The sequence below is a fragment of the Thalassophryne amazonica genome, chromosome 1 (assembly GCF_902500255.1).
Source record: "Thalassophryne amazonica chromosome 1, fThaAma1.1, whole genome shotgun sequence".
Taxonomy (NCBI): domain Eukaryota; kingdom Metazoa; phylum Chordata; class Actinopteri; order Batrachoidiformes; family Batrachoididae; genus Thalassophryne; species Thalassophryne amazonica.
In genome coordinates this window covers 119,257,199-119,278,310 of record NC_047103.1, presented here as the reverse complement: position 1 = coordinate 119,278,310, position 21,112 = coordinate 119,257,199, and the positions used below count along the sequence as shown (strand labels likewise).

At 41.5% G+C, this 21,112-nt stretch overlaps 1 protein-coding gene across 1 annotated transcript in view; it reads right to left on the bottom strand.

Moving 5' to 3' along the window:
* LOC117513590 (ATP-dependent RNA helicase DDX3X-like) overlaps positions 1-21,112 on the bottom strand; it is a 156,469-nt gene that overhangs the window by 133,996 nt on the left and 1,361 nt on the right. The window contains 1 exon segment of the mRNA XM_034173772.1: positions 12,872-12,923. Within this exon segment, the coding sequence (XP_034029663.1) occupies positions 12,872-12,923 (52 nt within the window).

Here is a 21,112-nt window from a genome sequence, read left to right as displayed (position 1 = left end):
AAAATAACATGAAATATAACAAATATGTATGAGCATGTACTCACTGAATGTGAGGATTTACTTGCAAATGACGATAATTGGCTCATAAACCGATTTTGTTTACCTAGGCCACTGTTAGTGAAGCTGCGCACAGAACTGCAGCTGACCCAGAGCGCAATATGGTGAGGAGTCAGGTGTTTGTCTGTGCCCACACAGTTGCTGACCACACTGGGCATCCTGGCATCCCAGCGTGAGCTGGCTGATCGGTCAGGCGTGTGCCAGTCAACCTTGCGCTGAGCCATGCCAGCTGTGTGAAATGTAATCATCTGAATGTCGTCCAGGTACATTCCAACATTACAGTGCATTTTGCAGCCAGAGCTGGTTTCCCGGATGTAATTGGAGCTATATTAACTGCACACATATTGCTATAAAGGCGCCATTACATGATGAGTTTGTTTTTGTTAATAAGAAACATTTTCATACCATCAATGTTCAAATCGTGTGGTGCACAAGTGTACATCAGGCTGGGTGCTGCATGGTGCACAATGGAGGGCTGCTTGGTGGTTAAGTTATCCTTGTAATTGTTGCTAACCAAAACCAGCATGGACACATTTGGGCATGTGCGCATTCAAATGTTTTTTTTTTGTTGTTGTTTCAATATTATTAATATGTTTTATTTTTCTTGATGGTGGAACTAGAGAGTTTCTTTTATAAGACCCCGACTGTGTTCAGTATTTGTCAATAAAAGCATCTGTAATGTTATGTAATGTTTCAAGCAAGCTGAGAGAACAGTGACCTAACCACAGCTTTCGCTGTTTTTGTATGTTGTCTCTGAAAGTTCTTTCATTTTTACACACAACACAGAGACGATGGCCAGCGTCATCAACCACACAACACTCCACACTTATGGTGCCATCAACACGACACAATCAGACTATTTGAATACATTTTCATATTCAGATAAAGGCTTTGGCAGGGAGGAATTTGGTGCGTGTGCATGGGTGCAAAATTCCATGTTCAGTGGGATGTACAAACCGAACATGCATGGATTCATGCCTACGCATACTTTGATACATCTGAATATATTTGTGCTTACTCCTGATTCAGGGTTTTGGCGTACAACAACTTTTAGTAGAAAGTCAACACAAGTCTTTGTACATGAGGCCCCTGGAAAATTACAAAGTTACCAATTCACCTAACCTGCATGTCTTTACATGTGGGAGGAAAACCGAAGCACCCACGCAAACACGAGAACATGCAAACTTCACACAGAAAGGCCACAGTTGGGAATTGATCCCATGACCTTCTTGCTGTGAGGCAACAGTGCTAACCACTAAGCCACCGTGCTGTTTGACACTGACATGAGAGTGATACACGCCTAAGTTGATAGGAAATCAAACCAGGTTAAAATTGGATCTCGACATGACATCCTGAATTTGTCTCAAAATGGCTGGAAATCTGTCTTGCATTTTTCAGACGTACTCTGGCTTATTTTATTTTTATTAGCTATATCAGGGCTGGCACAAGTTAAAGAATTGGAAGAAATGATTTCTAATCTGGTATAGAATTTTTTGTTTAATAGTGCTAGCTAGACTAACTTGTGGCTTTAAATATGTACATTGATTTCACATGATCAGAAAGGGTCCAAATAACCAGTGGTGGGCACAGTTCTGCTAATCCTTTAATTAGCAAAGGTAACTTTTTTGTTAGCAGATTAGCTTTTCAGATAACTTCAAAAACCATCAGCAGATCAATTAGCTTCTGCTAAATTTTGTTCCTTTTTTTTTGCATATTAGTAAGGGTGAAATACATTTGTAAACCCTAAAATCATACTTGTTGGTTCCGGACTGTTATGTATTTTGCAGCAGTCAGGCAGCTGAGAGGAGCTGAGCTGAACTCTACCCCAACAGATGGGTCTATGTGTTCAAAATTTCAGAATTAGTGCATTATTTTAAAATTAAAAGATGTGTTATATTTTCACTTTGTACAAATGACAGAGTTGACATTAATGTAGTTATTCTATCCGGATTAATTTGATATATAAATCAAAACCATAAGTCAAACCTGCTTTCCTGGACCGCTGTATGCTGTGAAGGATAATGAGTCTTCCCTATAGCAGTGGGTAGGGTGCACAAAGACAGAAGCGCTGACTTATTGGTTGTGTTTGGGTTTGCGATTGTCTCTGATTCTATCAGAAGCGTGGCGGTGTTTAAACTCAAAATTGGCTTGTCAGAAGCTGAGAGTGTACTGGAGACAATACTGAGAGTTATCGGCTAGCGGTTAGCTGTAGCTTCCGATAAAAAAAATTTTTAGTGGTTTATTGGTTTAGCGTTATAAAAGATAACTTTTCAGTTAGCCGATTAGAGGTTATCAAAGCTAATTTCTTGGTTGGCTGTGTCCACCACTGCAAATAATTTACACTTCTCAATTTGAAAAATAAGGAAATTAGTCCCCCCCCATGCAAAATCATTGGCATTAGCAAATTATATGCTCATTTTTTTTTAAAATATACTCTGAACTCTGCCTTTCTCCTATATATTGTTGGTGTTGAGGTGTGTGTGTGTGTATACAATGCCCTCCAAAAGTATTTGGCCCCTTGGTATTTCACACATTTAATTTCTTTATCCCATTTCAAATACAAAAAGTAAATCAGGCTTTTCAATATAAAAATTTCTAAAATCATCTTCCTCAAACTCAAAGGAAATCTCTACACCTTGATATAAATTAATTGAAAATATGGAGGAGAGAAGGATTTCAGGATTCAAAATTGAGCAACTTCTCCAGTCGCAGCCACAGAAGCCTATAACTTCTTCAGGGTTGTCTTCCAAGACACTGAATATGTCTTGAACTTTATTTACATAAATTACAAAGAAATACAAACAGTATGGCACTCTATTGTAAATCTGCATGGAGTAGACAGTTCTCAAAAACAGTGACTGTGCAAGAAGGAGAAGAGTGAGGAAAGCCACCAAGACACAACCCAAAAGAAGTTATAAGCTTATGTGGCTGTGATTGGAGAAACTGTGCACAGTGCAAGCTTTGCATCACCAGTTATACAGCATCATGATAAAGTGGTATGGAGGAGAAGTTTCTTAAAAAGAAGACCTGAAAGTTTAGCTAGAAATTGCCAGAAGGTTTCCAGCTTTATCTATCCATGAAGCCAGAGGACACACACCAATTAGCTAAACTGTAGGATTGTCTTACAGACATAAAGACATGGATGACCTCTAATTTCCTTCTTTTAAACTCAGATAAAACTGAAGTTATTGTACTTGGCCCCACAAATCTTAGAAACATGGTGTCTAACCAGATCCTTACTCTGGATGGCATTACCCTGACCTCTAGTAATACTGTGAGAAATCTTGGAGTCATTTTTGATCAGGATATTTCATTCAATACGCATATTAAACAAATATGTAGGAGTGCTTTTCTGCATTTGCGCAATATCTCTAAAATTAGAAAGTTCTTGTCTCAGAGTGATGCTGAAAAACTAATTCATGCATTTATTTCCTCTAGGCTGGACTATTGTAATTCATTATTATCAGGTTGTCCTAAAAGTTCCCTGAAAAGCCTTCAGTTAATTCAAAATGCTGCAGCTACAGTACTGACAGGGACTAGAAGGAGAGAGCATATTTCACCCATATTGGCTTCTCTTCATTGGCTTCCTGTTAATTCTAGAATAGAATTTAAAATTATTCTTCTTCTTACTTATAAGGTTTTGAATAATCAGGTCCCATCTTATCTTAGGGACCTCATAGTACCATATCACCCCAATAGAGCGCTTCGCTCTCAGACTGCAGGCTTACTTGTAGTTCCTAGGGTTTGTAAGAGTAGAATGGGAGGCAGAGCCTTCAGCTTTCAGGCTCCTCTCCTGTGGAACCAGCTCCCAATTCGGATCAGGGAGACAGACACCCTCTCTACTATTAAGATTAGGCTTAAAACTTTCCTTTTTGCTAAAGCTTATAGTTAGGGCTGGATCAGGTGACCCTGAACCATCCCTTAGTTATGTTGCTATAGACTTAGACTGCTGGGGGACGCACTGAGTGTTGTTTTCTCTTTTAATCATTAGTGATTGATCTCTGCTCTCTTCCACAGCATGTCTTTTTCCTGGTTCTCTCCCTCAGCCCCAACCAATCCCAGCAGAAGACTGCCCCTCCCTGAGCCTGGTTCTGCTGGAGGTTTCTTCCTGTTAAAAGGGAGTTTTTCCTTCCCACTGTCGCCAAGTGCTTGCTCACAGGGCATCGTTTGACCGTTGGGGTTTTTTCCGTAATTATTGCATGGTTTTGCCTTACAATATAAAGCGCCTTGGGGCAACTGTTTGTTATAATTTGGCGCTATATAAATAAAATTGATTTGATTTTACATCTCAAGGATTCAAAGGAGTTTGTCATATGCACATAGGAACATGTTCCCTGCACAATGAAATGTGTTTACTGCATTTAACCCATCCTAATTGCCAGTTAGGAGCAGAGATCGCCTTTACGGCGCCCGGGGACCCAGCTCTAGATGTACAACCCCTGGCAAAAATTATGGAATCACCGGCCTCGGAGGATGTTCATTCAGTTGTTTAATTTTGTAGAAAAAAAGCAGATCACAGACATGACACAAAACTAAAGTCATTTCAAATGGCAACTTTCTGGCTTTAAGAAACACTATAAGAAATAAGGAAAAAAATTGTGGCAGCCAGTAAGCGTTACTTTTTTAGACCAAGCAGAGGGAAAAAAATATGGAATCACTCAATTCTGAGGAATAAATTATGGAATCATGAAAAACAAAAGAACGCTCCAACACATCACTAGTATTTTGTTGCGGCACCTCTGGCTTTTATAACAGCTTGCAGTCTCTGAGACATGGACTTAATGAGTGACAAACAGTACTCTTCATCAATCTGGCTCCAACTTTCTCTGGTTGCTGTTGCCAGATCAGCTTTGCAGGTTGGAGCCTTGTCATGGACCATTTTCTTCAACTTCCACCAAAGATTTTCAATTGGATTAAGATCCGGACTCTTTGCAGGCCATGACATTGACCCTATGTGTCTTTTTGCAAGGAATGTTTTCACAGTTGTTGCTCTATAGCAAGATGCATTATCATCTTGAAAAATGATTTCATCATCCCCAAACATCCTTTCAATTGATGGGATAAGAAAAGTGTCCAAAATATCAACATAAACTTGTGCATTTATTGATGATGTAATAACAGCCATCTCCCCAGTGCCTTTACCTGACATGCAGCCCCATATCATCAATGACTGTGGAAATGTACATGTTCTCTTCAGGCAGTCATCTTTATGAATCACATTGGAACGGCACCAAACAAAAGTTCCAGCATCATCACCTTGCCCAATGCAGATTCAAGATTCATCACTGAATATGACTTTCATCCAGTCATCCACAGTCCACGATTGCTTTTCCTTAGCCCATTGTAACCTTGTTTTTTTTCTGTTTAGGTGTTAATGATGGCTCTCGTTTAGCTTTTCTGTATGTAAATCCCATTTTCTTTAGGCGGTTTCTTACAGTTCGGTCACAGACGTTGACTCCAGTTTCCTCCCATTCGTTCCTCATTTGGTTTGTTGTGCATTTCGATTTTTGAGACATACTGCTTTAAGTTTTCTGTCTTGACGCTTTGATGTCTTCCTTGGTCTACCAGTATGCCTGCCTTTAACAACCTTCCCATGTTGTTTGTATTTGGTCCAGAGTTTAGACACAGCTGACTGAACAACCAACATCTTTTGCAACATTGCGTGATGATTTACCCTCTTTTAAGAGTTTGATAATCCTCTCCTTTGTTTCAATTGACATCTCTCATGTTGGAGCCATGAGTCCTGTCAGTCCACTTGGTGCAACAGCTCTCCAAGGTGTGATCACTCCTTTTTAGATGCAGACTAACGAGCAGATCTGATTTGATGCAGGTGTTAGTTTTGGGGATGAAAATTTACAAGGTGATTCCATAATTTATTCCTCAGAATTGAGTGAGTCCATATTTTTTTCCCTCTGCTTGGTCTAAAAAAGTAACCGTTACTGACTGCCACAATTTTTTTTCTTGATTTCTTATAGTGTTTCTTAAAGTCAGAAAGTTGCCATTTGAAATGACTTTAGTTTTGTGTCAAGTCTGTGATCTGCTTTTTTTCTACAAAAATAAACAGCTGAATGAACATCCTCCGAGGCCGGTGATTCCATAATTATTGCCAGGGGTTGTATGTCCCTGCCCTGAGTCACGAGCAGGGCTGAGCAAACCTTGACCGGCTTCATGACACACTTAAACAACAACACACATAAGCCGGTCTGGTACATAAACACACATAAAAGCACACACAAGGAAATTTTGGGAAAGAAAAAATCTCCACTGCTGCTGTGTTGAACACACACAGCACCACTGAAGCAAAAAAAAAAAAAAACCCATAAGCACAGAAAACAGTCAAAGAAAAACAGTAAACAATCACAGCAGATGACAGCCGAGACTTGAATGTGTCCAGTGTTCAGACAGACAGCCCGGAGGCCGCCCTTGGCGCCATCAACAGGGGGGATCCCAGTCCTGAATCAGTCCACCAGAGTCCAAGGTCCCACAGTCAACATCACAGGACTGGGAGAGGGAAAGGCAAGAGAGGCGGGGGTAAGACGAGGAGCGAGGCATCAGGAGTATTCTTCGGGGGGAGGATTTTATCCCAGCGGCCTTGAAGGGCAGCTGGTGTTTGGAAACCAAATAGATATCCAGATTAACAGACGCCTGAAAGATTCCACTGTCTGAAACTTCAGAGTGGCTCCCAATACATCTGAATAGAGGAGAAGAGATGTGGTCATTACTGACAATCAAAGCGGTTTTCCAGTGCAGCCATTCTCCCCAAGATGGATTCCAACGTGCGGTTAACACCCGCCAACTGAGCTGACACTGTCCTTCCAATCGAATCAATCATGTGGGGCAGCCTGGACAGGCCAATTAATGCCACCTCCATCTTCTTAATTTTCCAATAAACCAGTGCTATGGCCGCTCCGCACAGCAGAAACCCGGTCACCACAGCTCCAAATAAGTAAACATCTTCAACGTCCTCCACAGACAACGTGTACAGGCACATAACTTGCCACCTCCGCCAGCTGTCCATCACGTAACCCGCCACATGTGTCCCGGCAGGACAGGTCGGGTCCTCTGCTCCCGAGTGTCTTGTAGAAAAAATAGTGTCAATTGCGTTCAGAGACCACTTGATTAGATTCATTTTGCCGTTTCCAGAGAAGCAGGGCTGGCAGCCTCACAGACAAACACGCTACAGTAGCAGGAAAGTTGGGGAGGGAGGAGGAAAGAAAAATGCAACCATCCCGACAGAGCAAGAAGGCAAAAATCTGAGATCTAGGGTTACATCTGAGATGTAACCCTAGATCTCAGGGTTACAGCTCCCCAGGAGCCGGGGTCTAGGGCTCTGTGGGGCCGCAGAATTAAGTTTTTTATCTAATGATATTTTTTCAGCATCTCCTGGAAGAACAAATCTCAAAATTTGTGGATATTTAAATGAACCTATATTCAACCTTTTATTTGACCTGTCAATGATGAAATAACAGAATATGACATGGAAGTAGGACCTGGAATGATTTTCCTTTTAATTGTTAACCAAATTATGCATTAACTCAGAACAATTAAACTACATGAAATTTATGAAGACTGAAAAGACTGTTACAGCCAAAGCTTGTAGAATATTTGGAAAATCATGGTAAAATATCAATAACCTTATAATAAAAAGTCACATATTCTTGTGTAAATTCACGCAGCCTAAATCCATTCAAAGCCACAATGTCTTTTTTACAATGAAAGAAAGTCTAGATTAGTGAAAAAAGTCACATAATCTTGTCTAAAATCCTGTTTGAACAGCAGAATGTTTATTTTCCAGGGAGAAAAATTCTTACGGTGTTTTCCTGAGAGCACACTTCACGTTTCCATATTTCTTTTATCTTTCAGGTGTGTTGATGAAGCCAGCGACAATTCCACGGATTCTTGTCCTTATAAGACTTTTTCCAAACAGTCTTTCTCGCCATCTTCTCTCTGTGTGACATCAGTCCGTGACACAGACATGCTGCACAATTCTTATTTTACAAACTTGAAAGCTCTAAAAGTTTGGGATATCCACATGCTAATTTTAGCATAAAGCCTCGCACAAGAGCCACACAGCAACCAACCAGTCCTGCTTTACAACAACTGTCGTAACAGCTATGCTTTGAGTGGCATTTTTCCTCCGCAAAACTCTGCGGATCCGAGGAAACTGATTTGTATCTGTAATACACAGATCAGTGTCCGCGGACTTATAAAACTTACACGATGTCATAAAAAAGAGAACGCTTTGCGATAAGCATTTTAAAAATTCAGTGATGTTCACGATTAAAGAGTACATCACTAACACCCCACCCCCCTCCCCATGATGAAATCCACGGAATCCCACGGATCCACAGAGTTTTCACAGCCCTGAAAATGCAAAACAAATGGAACAGACATCAAACAAATGGAATGTTTTATATGGCTCCGATCGATTGCACTGTTACTGCACTTACAGCCTGGAATGTTTTTTTTTCTGTACTTTGAATGTCATGCCAGAATGCATTCAATATTTTTTTTTTAAGTTTTGAAATTTAAAACTCTGACCCCCTGAATAGGTTCCAGTTAATGAAACACCTGCTGTGTTTGCATAAATAAATTTTTAGAGGTAGCTCAAAAGCATTGAAATTTTGCTATTTTCTACTATATAATGTTACAAAAAAACTAAAGCTTAATGGTGCCCCAACCCATCCTAAACAACATAACAAAAGTCCCAATGAATCCTCCTGGTGCTTACTTATAAATTCAAGATGGACTCCACGGGTGATTTACAAGCTTTAGTTAGTAGAGCGTTATATAGCATGAAAATACCAAAAAATTCATTCTACCTCTGAAAATTAATTGATACAAACAAAATTTTACACAGCATTCTCATCAACTAAAACCTATTCAGGGGGTCAGAGTACTAAAATTCAAAACTTTGCAAAATAAGGACCACCCTACTGTACAGATTTAAAATCAACATAGGCAGCATCACTATTGGCGAATATCCCATCCCATGAAATCTTACTAATTTACATAAAAGTTCAACTTGTGTAATTAGCTTATAGTTTGTCTTGTGCTGGTGGTGGCAGCAAATTCACATGCAGGTAGTCTGAATACGGGGACAGTGGTTCACAAAAGTAGATTGTTATATGCTTGTAGGTAGATATTTCAGAAGACATCTAGTATTGCATTTAAGGATTGGTTTGGGAGCTTTTCAATGTGTTATGAATCACTGAATTAGACGACACAGATTTGCTCAACTCAGCGGTGCTACCCATGTCTGTTCTCTACTGCCATGTTGCACATTACAGTGCACCTTGAGTAAGTTATGACCCAACATCTGAAACATATGCGGAAAAACATTGCAAAAATAAATGAAACCTTTAGGGTTTCCTAATTGCATGACTTTAAATCGTGCTTTCAGTTAAAATTTGGTAAATCATTCAGTTCTAAAGCCAAGTATAGATAGGTTTTCAACACTTCTAAGACATGCCACCAGAATAGAGCTAGCAAGCATTGGTGAGCCAGCAAGCATTGAATAAAGTAGTAGTAGTAGTAGTAAGTAATAGATCTGACAATACTTCCTTTATCAAACAGACCTCAGAAGGATTGGGGTGAGACGTGTTTAATAAAGCTAATTCTAATCGATCAAAATATACCTTGACATGACTTGATGCTCATCTTTGACAATGGATTGTGACATTTCTAATTTATAAGAATCTCAGCCATTATGAAATCTCAGGCTCACATCACAACTGCATTACATTAAGCATGCAGCCATATTGTCTTACTTCTGTTATACCAGCAGTCAAACCTGTAGATGTCAGATGCTGTTATCTGACATCTTATTCAGGGCTGTGAAATGAAAATTGTAAAATCCGAGTAAAATTTGCAGAGGGTCTGGGGGGGTGTGTGGCCACTTCATGGGCCACTAAGCGCGCTGGCGGGCCACTGGACAGCTTCGATCCAAAGTTTGCTGGCAGTTGGGCCGTGCAGTCCCTCAGATGGAGCGCCTTCCAGGGAACTTTCTTTTTTCTTGTTTGCCCACTTCAGGAGCACAATGCATCTCTGGACACAGCGATGGTTGGATTATCACATGGAAGTAATTTTGTTGGGAGAGAGGATTTTAACCACAGTCTGTGTCCCAGCTCCATGTCCACGCTGGAGCTGTGAAACACTCCTGGACCGCTGTTGGAGGTAAGATGCATGTTTATTAATGATTTAACAGCCTGCCACAAGTTCCACGTCATATCTGCTCCAGAGTTAGAAGGTGATCATATATTACAGCATGAGATCCGTTCAGCTCCGAGCCTGATGAGTGCAATGACGCGTTACAGAGAGGGGCAGCTGCCTGTGTTATGATGGAGACAATAGGTCACATTATTTTAATTCGCCCATGGGAAGGAATGGACAAATATCTGTAGTGTAAGGTCTACTTGTGGATATAACAGCCTGTTCAGATTTGCCGCGGTGTGCATACAGTAGCGCATAGAGCTTTCAGTTTGACAGCCGCTGTTCACATTCACTGTACATGATAATAATTCAGAATTATTATCGTGATGAAGCATGCCACATAAATTTCAACAGTTCCTCTGAGATCCGGGGGAGTGGAAATTATTATACATGGCGTGCAGGTCATACCGTCAGTCTTTGCGGTGCCAAATCTATTTTGAGGTTCCCTTGTATGCACTCAAATCATTGGATAAGTGTCCCATCTCGACGGTGCCCAGAGAGTTTGAACATGCGCGAACAATTCCGACATGGCAAATACTGCCATAATCTGACGCAATCGGGAGGAAAAAAGGCGTGGTCAGCTGTGGTCCAAACACTTCCGGACTGCCTCGTGCACACCTGCAGGACGCAGCCCAACATATTTCAGACAACAGTCAGATGACACAGACTGCTGTCAGACGGCACCAACATTGGAGCTGTCACTCACCTACTGACTCACCCACGAATCAAATCTTCGCTCATCCTCACATTCCCAGCGCTGAACTGACCTCTCATCAGTGTGTGTCTGACATGACGGAGTGCGCACTTGTACGTGCGTAGAACAGGTGATCCGAGTGATGAGTGTGTGTCCACTCACCTGCGCACGTGTTCACAACGGCTGAATGAGTCACGTGTGCCTACGTGTAGAACAGGTGATCAAAGCAATGTGCGAGAGTGTGGCCAAAATGTTTGCTCAGCTGCGTGTATGTGTGTTCATAAGCGCTGTACCGGCCACTCCGCATGCGCACATGGGGTGCACATACGCACGTAAGCACAGGAGCTGTCCATCCAGAGAGCGCACAAACAGGCTGACAGCTGTCAGTGATCGCCTGCTGTTGTACAGTCCGGTGAAAAATCCCTTTAGGTGTTTGATCAGTATATACCTGCATTGCTCGATTTTATTTGTCCGGCTGGACTCCGCAACTGCTGTTGAACTATGCTGGCAGTGTGCCAACTTCCCAACAGTCAGATGCAGTTGGATTATCATTGTGGGACAGCACTTTACATGGGATTTATTCATACCAGAGGTGGATTATGCATTTGTCATCTGATCGACGTTGCCAGCACGCAGCACAGCCGAGTGAAAGGGACTTGACCAAATGTCTGAGCTGCACTGTGGAACGCGAGGTACCAGAGGTGAATTACGTGTTTATTTATGTCGTCATGTGCTGGGAAAACATTTCCACATCATACCTGCTACAGACTTAGGAGGTGAACATATATTACCTGCGTTATAGCGGTGACATCCCGTTCAGATGCATTGCGGTGCTGCACCGAGCCTCTGATGCACGCACAGTGCCAAATACATGTTATTACATAACATTTCCTTCGCCCTCCTTGGTCCAGTGGAGGCGGACAAACGTGGCACAGCATGTTGGCAGGCTTTGCTGTGACCGATCGATCTCAGAGCTCAATCAACGCGATCAGATCATTTCAGATGTTTTGATGCCATCAGAATATGTAATTGCAGTCAGATGGTCGTCATATACTCATATCCGATACTCGGATAGGTGTCCCATCTCAATGGCGCCCGGAGAGTTTTGAACATGTGCATCACACACTGGGCCGCCGGCCGATTTTGACCAACTGTATCGACTTCAGCAGATGGCTGTCAGAATGTACTGTAACTAAAATCTGACACTTTTCAGATGTGCGCCAATTCATAAGTCCAACAGCACTCTGAGTGATTCTGGCTATTTGTGACGGGGATATATAACTTGTACAATGTCTTAAAAAATAAAGCTTTGTGATAGCTATTTTCCTAACTTGGTGACAATCACGATTACAGACCATCAGCAGAGTACAACACTAATCACCCCCGGCCATGAAGAAATTAGTGGAATTCTGTGGCTTTTTCACAACCCTGCTTATTTTGAAAGCACTGAATACACACAATTTCTGTAAAATCCTTGAAAGCAGCAAGTCTCAGACATAGGTAAGCAAAGCCAACCTTATTCTTATTATGGCTAACACAACAGAAAATAGAGATCAGAAATCAGAAAACCATATTAGAGTCGTCAAACACATTCTGTATAAAACTAAGAATGCAAATATGATTCCCTCCAACTTAAAAGGAAATTGACATATTGGAACTGCAAAAGGCTCAGTCTTTGTGCTGGTGATCTTTGTGGACAGTTTGTTGAATTTAGAGTTCCCTTGATTAATTGACTAAAGAAAACCCCTTTACATCTTGCACCTTACTTTGTGGTCAGATTACACAGTGTGTAAATAGCAAACTGTAGCTGGAGAAGCATCTAATACCCATTCCATAAGCATTTCACACTGTGCACATTAAGATATTGAACATAGGGCAAAAACAAACAAAACTATGTTGGGTTCTTACTGTTCGTGCCTCCACCTTGTGTGTCTGGTGCATTCAAGTCCAGGACAGCAAGCTGGAGAAATAAAAAAAAAAAGTCAGTCACTTAACAGTTCTTTTTCAATTTAATACATGATATAGTTTCTTCCTTCGTCTGACTTAGAAGAAATATGTACGAACCTCATTAGAAATGTGAAATACTGACTGCCTCTCATATTTGCTAAACTACATTTTCAAATTCAAAGAAAATTTGTTTCTATTTGCAATCAGTTCCTCAGTGTCAACTGTAGTGTTTTCTTTAGTTCTGAATGGAAAACACTAACATGCCCTGAAAGAGTAGGCATCTCTGAAGAAGATATCTTCCATCTCATTAGTAATATTCAAAGTCTGGATAACTGAGGCTACTGACATGCAAAAACTCATACTTGAGTAATATATCTGAGGCACCATTCACACAGGAAAAAAAAAGGATCAGGCTTAACAGTAATTAGATTAAGAACATGACATTTTGAATACTGTCCCAGTCAGTATTTATTGACCTTTCCTTTATGAACCAAAAGTACGTGTGGTCTATTTTGCAAACATGTACAATGCAGAGAAATTATCATTTTCCTGACAAACATTTTCCTGACAAACATCCCCCAAGTGCGCAACTGCAAAAAAGCCTACCAGACATGCCTCATGACAAATCGGCCTGACTTCGTTGCAGTCACTAGTAATCAGTGGTGTCTCTGGGTGAAAACATGACTTTTTCGTGTGTGTGGGGGGGGGGGGGTTTTGTAACGAGTAACGGCATGACGCATAAAAAAATGTATCAGAGTACAAGTATGCAATTAGGTCGGAAATGTAGTGAAGTAAAAGTGAAAGTAAGATGAATTAAAAAAACTCAAGTACAAAGTCTCCCAAAACGTACTTAAGTACAGTAGTGAAGTATTTTTACTTCGTTACTATACAACAGTGGTTGTGACAGTGAACTGCACAACAAATCTCTGGCATGATGTATTATTAGTGGAAAAAATGGCAAAAAAACAGAGGAAAGATGAGTTGAGAAGGCTTGTTTACACAGCCCAGTGTATTGTGACCAGCTAAACTTGACCTTCGGCTGTGCATGGCACCCCCTGCACGTGACTTGTGACGTCACATACAAAGCCTCTATATACCCTGGGTCCCCCACTGCATGTCAAAACTGGCTCAGTCTCACCTCTCTAACTTTGTCTCCAAACTGTCCTACCTGTGCTGTCCATCTGACACATTCATTCATAACATGCCGATCTTAGTCACTTCCAAAGAAAATCACAGCATGTTCAGCTCAGTCATCTCCAGCACTGCCTCTTGTCTTTGTTAGCGCTAACACCTTTAAGCCATACAACATAGTACATCTCAAAAAACTAGAATATCTTGAAACCATTCAATATTTTTTTGTGTTATTTCAGAAAGTGAAACTTTTAATATATTCGAGACTCATTGCATAACAACTAAAATGTTTCAGCATTTTATTCAAATTTTGGTAGTTACAGCCTACAGCTGTAAAAAAAAAAAAAAAAACACAAAGGAGGGGCATACTTCAAAAGTTTGAGTAACTCATTATTTATGAATCTCTCAGTCTGGTACAGTAGACACAATGACAATCATGGGTAAAATGTCCAACTTGACAGTGTTCCAGAACATACCACCACAGGAACATGCCAGCAATTTAGAGGGGCAGACACCTTTGCACGTGTCTCCACCCTAAAATGTGAGTTTGCGGAACCTTTATTCAGGGCGCAGAAAGTGCCTCCTGCAAGTTATGTTCTTCTGACTGGTCCTGAAAATGCCACTGGGCAAGACACTATGCTGATTGGTCAAACGCACAGGAAGTTGACAACGGCAAAAGTGGCATTTGTGAAAGAGGATGTAAACAAATTAGCAAAATAACTGATACGAAGATAAAAGACGACAGATGAACCAACAAGCAGCGGGGAGGAAAGTGAAAATCAGTATCAGTGAACCTGGATTCCCGCAGAATTAAACATATCAGCAACATTGCTGAATGAAAAGTTGTAGCAGAACTGAGGAGGAAGAAGACACAAAGAATTACTTCACAAATACTGCAGTAGAGAGGACTGCAATCAAGAACTAGTCAGGTTCACTGTTTCATACCTTAAGTGGTACCGAAAACCTGCTTCCCATTTAGTTAGCCTTAACACAGTTTGTACTTGTGTCAGAATACATAAAACAAAAACATGCATTGTGATGAGAAAACTTTGTTGCATGCTGATTTGCTTATACACTAAACTGCAGAAAACATGGCATGTGACATTGCTTCTCATCTTATGCACACATATTTCCTTTTAATTGCAGTAGTTTTGGACTAACTGCGCAGGATGCACCACAGCGCAGATTAAAATGAAAGTAGTGGTGGAGGGAATTTTAGGTGATAAGCTATTAATGACAGTAAAGATACTCAGCAAATAAGGTATTGGCACTCTTTCTTTGACAACAGACTTTAACATGCTGACAGAGGGTCGAGGATTTTTAAAAGGTAGTATCCCAGCCTCGACTCGCCCCTGTATGGGAAATCTGATCTGTGATCCACGTATTGGTTACGCAAAATTTACACCGGGTGCCTTTCTTGATGTAACCCTACTCAATGCTCCAGGCTTGGGAACAGCACTCTGAATGCACTGGTGTGTGCATCCAAGGTGGTAAAGAGTTGATTAAATTACAGCATACAACCCCTGGCAAAATTATGGAATCACCACCTCGGAGGATGTTCATTCTGTTGTTTCATTTTGTAGAAAAAAAGCAGATCACAGACATGACACAAAACTAAAGTCATTTCAAATGGCAACTTTCTGGCTTTAAGAAACACTATAAGAAATCAAGAAAAAAGATTGTGGCAGTCAGTAACGGTTACTTTTTAGACCAAGCAGAGGAAAAAAATATGGAATCACTCAATTCTGAGGAAAAAAATTATGGAATCACCCTGTAAATTTTCATCCCCAAAACTAACACCTGCATCATATCAAATCTGCTCATTAGTCTGCATCTAAAAAGGAGTGAACACACCTTGGAGAGCTGTTGCACCAAGTGGACTGACATGAATCATGGCTCCAACATGAGAGATGTCAATTGAAAACAAAGGAGAGGATTACCAAACTCTTAAAAGAGAGGTAAATCATCACGCAATGTTGGCAAAAGATGTTGGTTGTCCACAGTCAGCTGTGTCAAACTCTGGACCAAATACAAACAGCATGGAAGGTTGTTAAAGGCAAACATACTGGTAGACCAAGGAAGACATCAAAGCGTCAAGACAGAAAACTTAAAGCAATATGTCTCAAAAATCGAAAAAATGTACAACAAAACAAATGAGGAACGAATGGGAGGAAACTGGAGTCAACGTCTGTGACCGAACTGTAAGAAACCGCCTAAAGGAAATGGGATTTACATACAGAAAAGCTAAACGAAAGGCATCATTAACACCTAAACAGAAAAAAAAACAAGGTTACAGTGGGCTAAGGAAAAGCAATTGTGGACTGTGGATGACTGGATGAAAGTCATATTCAGTGATGAATCTCGAATCTGCATTGGGCAAGGTGATGATGCTGGAACTTTTGTTTGGTGCCTTTCCAATGAGATTTATAAAGATGACTGCCTGAAGAGAACATGTAAATTTCCACAGTCATTGATGATATGGGGCTGCATGTCAGGTAAAGGCACTGGGGAGATGGCTGTCATTACATCATCAATAAATGCACAAGTTTATGTTGATATTTTGGACAATTGAAAGGATGTTTGGGGATGATGAAATCATTTTTCAAGATGATAATGCATCTTGCCATAGAGCAAAAACTGTGAAAACATTCCTTGCAAAAAGACACATAGGGTCAATGTCATGGCATAGGGTCAGTGTCAATGAGCAGATCTGATTTGATGCAGGTGTTAATTTGGAGGATGAAAATTTACAGGGTGATTCCATAATTTTTTCCTCAGAATTGAGTGATTCCATATTTTTTTCCTCTGCTTGGTCTAAAAAAGTAACCGTTACTGACTGCCACAATCTTTTTTTCTTGATTTCTTATAGTGTTTCTTAAAGCCAGAAAGTTGCCATTTGAAATGACTTTAGTTCTGTGTCATGTCTGTGATCTGTTTTTTTTTCTACAAAATTAAACAACTGAATGAACATCCTCTGAGGTCGGTGATTCCATAATTTTTGCCAGGGGTTGTATGTCCTCTTGCTTCTACCCTCTTCACTTACCCAGGCTTGGGGCCAGAACTCAGAATACACTGTCTGTACTCCCAATGTCGCTGAGTTCTCCACTGTGGTGATATACAGTCCAGGGCTGAAACGATTAGTGAAGTAACTCGAATAATTCGATTAGAAAAAATGTTTGACGCAAATTCTGTCTCGAAACACCGTTTAACGTTGTAGTACATATGCCAGGACTGTAACATCCCCAGAAAAAAAAAACAAAAAAAAAAAACAGAAGACTAGCGCATGCGCATAAGCCATGTAAGAGTTAATCTGTAGCATCAAAAGCTACCGCATTCCAACACGACACAAAAGAGTAAAATAAAGCCTTTTAAGAGATAGAGGGTCCACGCTTATCATCTGAAATAGACTACTGCACATTTAATGGCACAGCCACACGGCACTTAACGAAGCGCAACAAAGCCAAAGCAAATCAAGAAATCTGGACTGTTGTTGACATCGTTTAACCTTCGCGCAGCTTCCTTCCTGCAGCTGGCGCTTCGTCAGGATTTTTAAACTGTTGAAAAATTTGAACAAATGCCACCAAAAAGCCTCAATACATCCATATTTCGTTTTGCTGTACTTCTTGATGGTTTCTTATTGCTTGTTTAGTTTTTGTAACGTTAGCGTTTAGTTTGACTTCATTCAACCACCTGAATGTCCTCCGCAGTGGACCTAGTGTGTAGTGTGGTGCTTCTGCCACTGCGTGTGATGTGGTGACTGCTGCTGCGGTCATGCTGTGGTGCTGGCTGGCCAAGAAGAATTTGTTGGCCTCCTCCACAAGTGCAAAGCAGTCCGTGATCGTGGCATTGTTCCAGCGCTGCGCATACCTGAGGAGAGAGTTGCTGCACAAAACATCCAGACGGAGCTGCAGCATTCTGTCCATGAACTCTGAAGGGCTTGCCGTCTCCCAGCCTGTGTAGAGAGAAAAGCCTGCTGGCCCTTTCAGTCTGACAGGCAGCAGGGGGGCTTTGCAGGAGCACGATCAGCTTTGTTTCCGTGGAGCTGAGGGCCGACTCAATGTAATATTTTTGTGTCAGCTGCTGTGATCTCTCAGAGCAAACTGTGCCTCCATTTGTGCAAACAAGGCAGCAGTTTACAGACGCGTGACTTTCAAGTGCGGAAAACTTCCAGCAGCAGTGGGTATTTGTGTGTGAACAGCTTTGATCCAGAAAGGTGTGACATATAAGATTAGGCTTAAAACTTTCCTTTTTGCTAAAGCTTATAGTTAGGGCTGGATCAGGTGACCCTGAACCATCCCTTAGTTATGCTGCTATAGACGTAGACTGCTGGGGGGTTCCCATGATGCACTGTTTCTTTCTCTTTTGCTCTGTATGCACCACTCTGCATTTAATCATTAGTGATCGATCTCTGCTCCCCTCCACAGCATGTCTTTTTCCTGGTTCTCTCCCTCAGCCCCACCAGTCCCAGCAGAAGACTGCCCCTCCCTGAGCCTGGTTCTGCTGGAGGTTTCTTCCTGTTAAAGGGAGTTTTCCTTCCCACTGTAGCCAAGTGCTTGCTCACAGGGGTCGGTTTTGACCGTTGGGGTTTTACAGAATTATTGTATGACCTGCCTTACAATATAAAGCGCCTTGGGGCAACTGTTTGTTGTGATTTGGCGCTATATAAAAAAATTGATTGATTGATTGATTTGATATAAAAACAGAAAACCCAGTGTGACCGCAAATGGCTGCATTCTATTTTGAACATTTGAGTCACTAAATCATGTACGAGGCAGTCCTTTTGTGCGCATGTGTATGTGCGCTACAACACATCCAACCACTGAATGCATTCATCAGAGTGAATCAGCTGGAGAGAAGGTAAAGCATGTGCGTGTGTCTAACCCCACGTACACAGCGCCTGTCCGTGCATGATCAGAACTGGTAATCAAACCCGCACGTGTGTGTGTGACTCACTGCATGATCACACAGCCACAGCCCGGTGATCAGAAACACCAGGGCTTTGAAAAAAAGGCAGAGAGACAGACAGCTCTCTCTCTCGTACATTTAGGGTGTATAGACAGCGATTAGAGTTTTGATATTTGAGAGATTTGAGAAATATTTGGCATTTTTGCAGTGTGTCTAATTTTGGTGGAGTATTTAGCATGTGTGGTTAGTGTAGTTGTGTTTTGTTGTAAAAATGAGGCATCTATGAATGTTGAGCAAGTACTTCAGTTTTTTTTTTATTGAGTAAGACGAAGAGCACAGCATGTCGTCAAAGTCTGAACTAGACAGTGAGGATTCTGATGATGAAGATGATCCTTCTTTTGTTCTGGGCAAGGAACCAGAGCAGGTGGATCCACCAACGTGCGCACAGATCTCCAACAGTGGGTCGGATCACGTGCTTCTGTTTCCAGCTTCTCGAACTCAGGCGCTACAAAGCCCCGTATCAGTGTCGAGTCCTGGTATGCAGAGATGCAGACACACACTGCTCCAGCAGTGGCTCCAGGCACGTTTCGTTTAAAGCGTTGAGATCAACGTTAGCTTTGGTTTTGTTTTGTTCCTCTTTCATCCCTTTTGCACTCTTGATTCGCAGGCTATTCGGTGATAAAGCTTGTTTCATCCACCTTTCCTCAATGATTGTGACTTTTTTCACTTTTGGCCCTTCATTCAGGAATCGTTGTATGCCATGTGACCAGGCCATAAAGTGAAACTGACTCCAAAATATGACTAAATAAAGTACTTTTATTTATTTTTTGGAAATGCGCTCCATTCTCAAAACGGTACATGAAAGGAAGCAGCGCTCGCTTTCGCAGATGTACAGCAGGACCCACTGCTGCATCATCAGGGCTCGTAACATCAGATTTTAAAGTTCAGAGTCTGTGGTATGCCCCCCCCCACCCAAAAAATTTGCCAGTACTCACAATATGTACTTAAACATCCCTTTCTTATTGTTTCAGCATTCTAAAGAGACAGCAAGACAGAGGGAGGGAGGAAGAGAGAGACAGAAACTGCGCTTCATGTACTGTTTTGAGAAGAGAGCACATTTCTGAAAATAAATAAAAGTACTTCATTTAGTCATTTGGAGTCACTTTGGGTAAATCGTCGCTCCATCTCAGAGTCCAGTTTTCACAGGCTGTGCTCAAGTTCAGGTACAAGCCTGACTGATTGAGGATTAGACCGACACCTATGCTTATGGTCCTTTGTCACAGACAGAACGGGTTCCCCCCGCCTTCACTGCGCATACGTCATTTGGGACCACAGCAGGTCATCTGAGTCTGACTCTCTTCACCCAAAGCGATCAAATGGATTAATGGGATTATAAACCATCAGATGACAAGGTAAAACCTCTTACAATCATTCTAAAGTCAGTTTTAAGTTGAAAAAGGCAGTTTTAAGCAGAAACAAGGCAAACTCGATGACGCTATGAATGACCGACGCACAATGAACGCATCAAGCTAGCAGCTCGCGTAGCCGCGGGCACTCTGATCACTTCATCCGTCTTTTATGATGAAATAATGCTGAATTTATGTGGACATAATTGTTGTACAAAAGCTTCAGAGATTCTGTCACTGAGATAGATGATGACTAGTACAGTTTTAAGCAGAAACCGTGATAATCCATGACACCACGGCTAATGATGCGTGCACAGTGAAGGCAGGGTGGACCGATTTTTAGGGGGAACGTGTCGGTCGGCGACACCGGTGTCAGAGGAGTGCTGAGCTCCTGACACCAGGAAAGACCCAAAACTTGTAAAGGCTTTCCAAAAAATAATTACCCAGGAAAACAGAAAGGGATACACTAAATTTGACAATCTGAGTGGTGGCGCAACGACACTGTGCCATTGCTAGGGAGAGCCCTGGACTATTGATGCTGTTTTATAAAACGCAAAAGTACTTTTCATCCAATTACTCAATTAATCGCCAGAACAATCGATAGTGTACTCCATTACTAAAATAATCGATAGCTGCAGCCCTAGTACAGTCAAAAAGACCAAAAATGTGTCCTGTCTGAATACTTATGAACCTTACTGTGCGACATGACTAGGTTGCAATCTATAGAGCAGGGGTGTTCAGCTCGTCCAGAAAGAGCTGA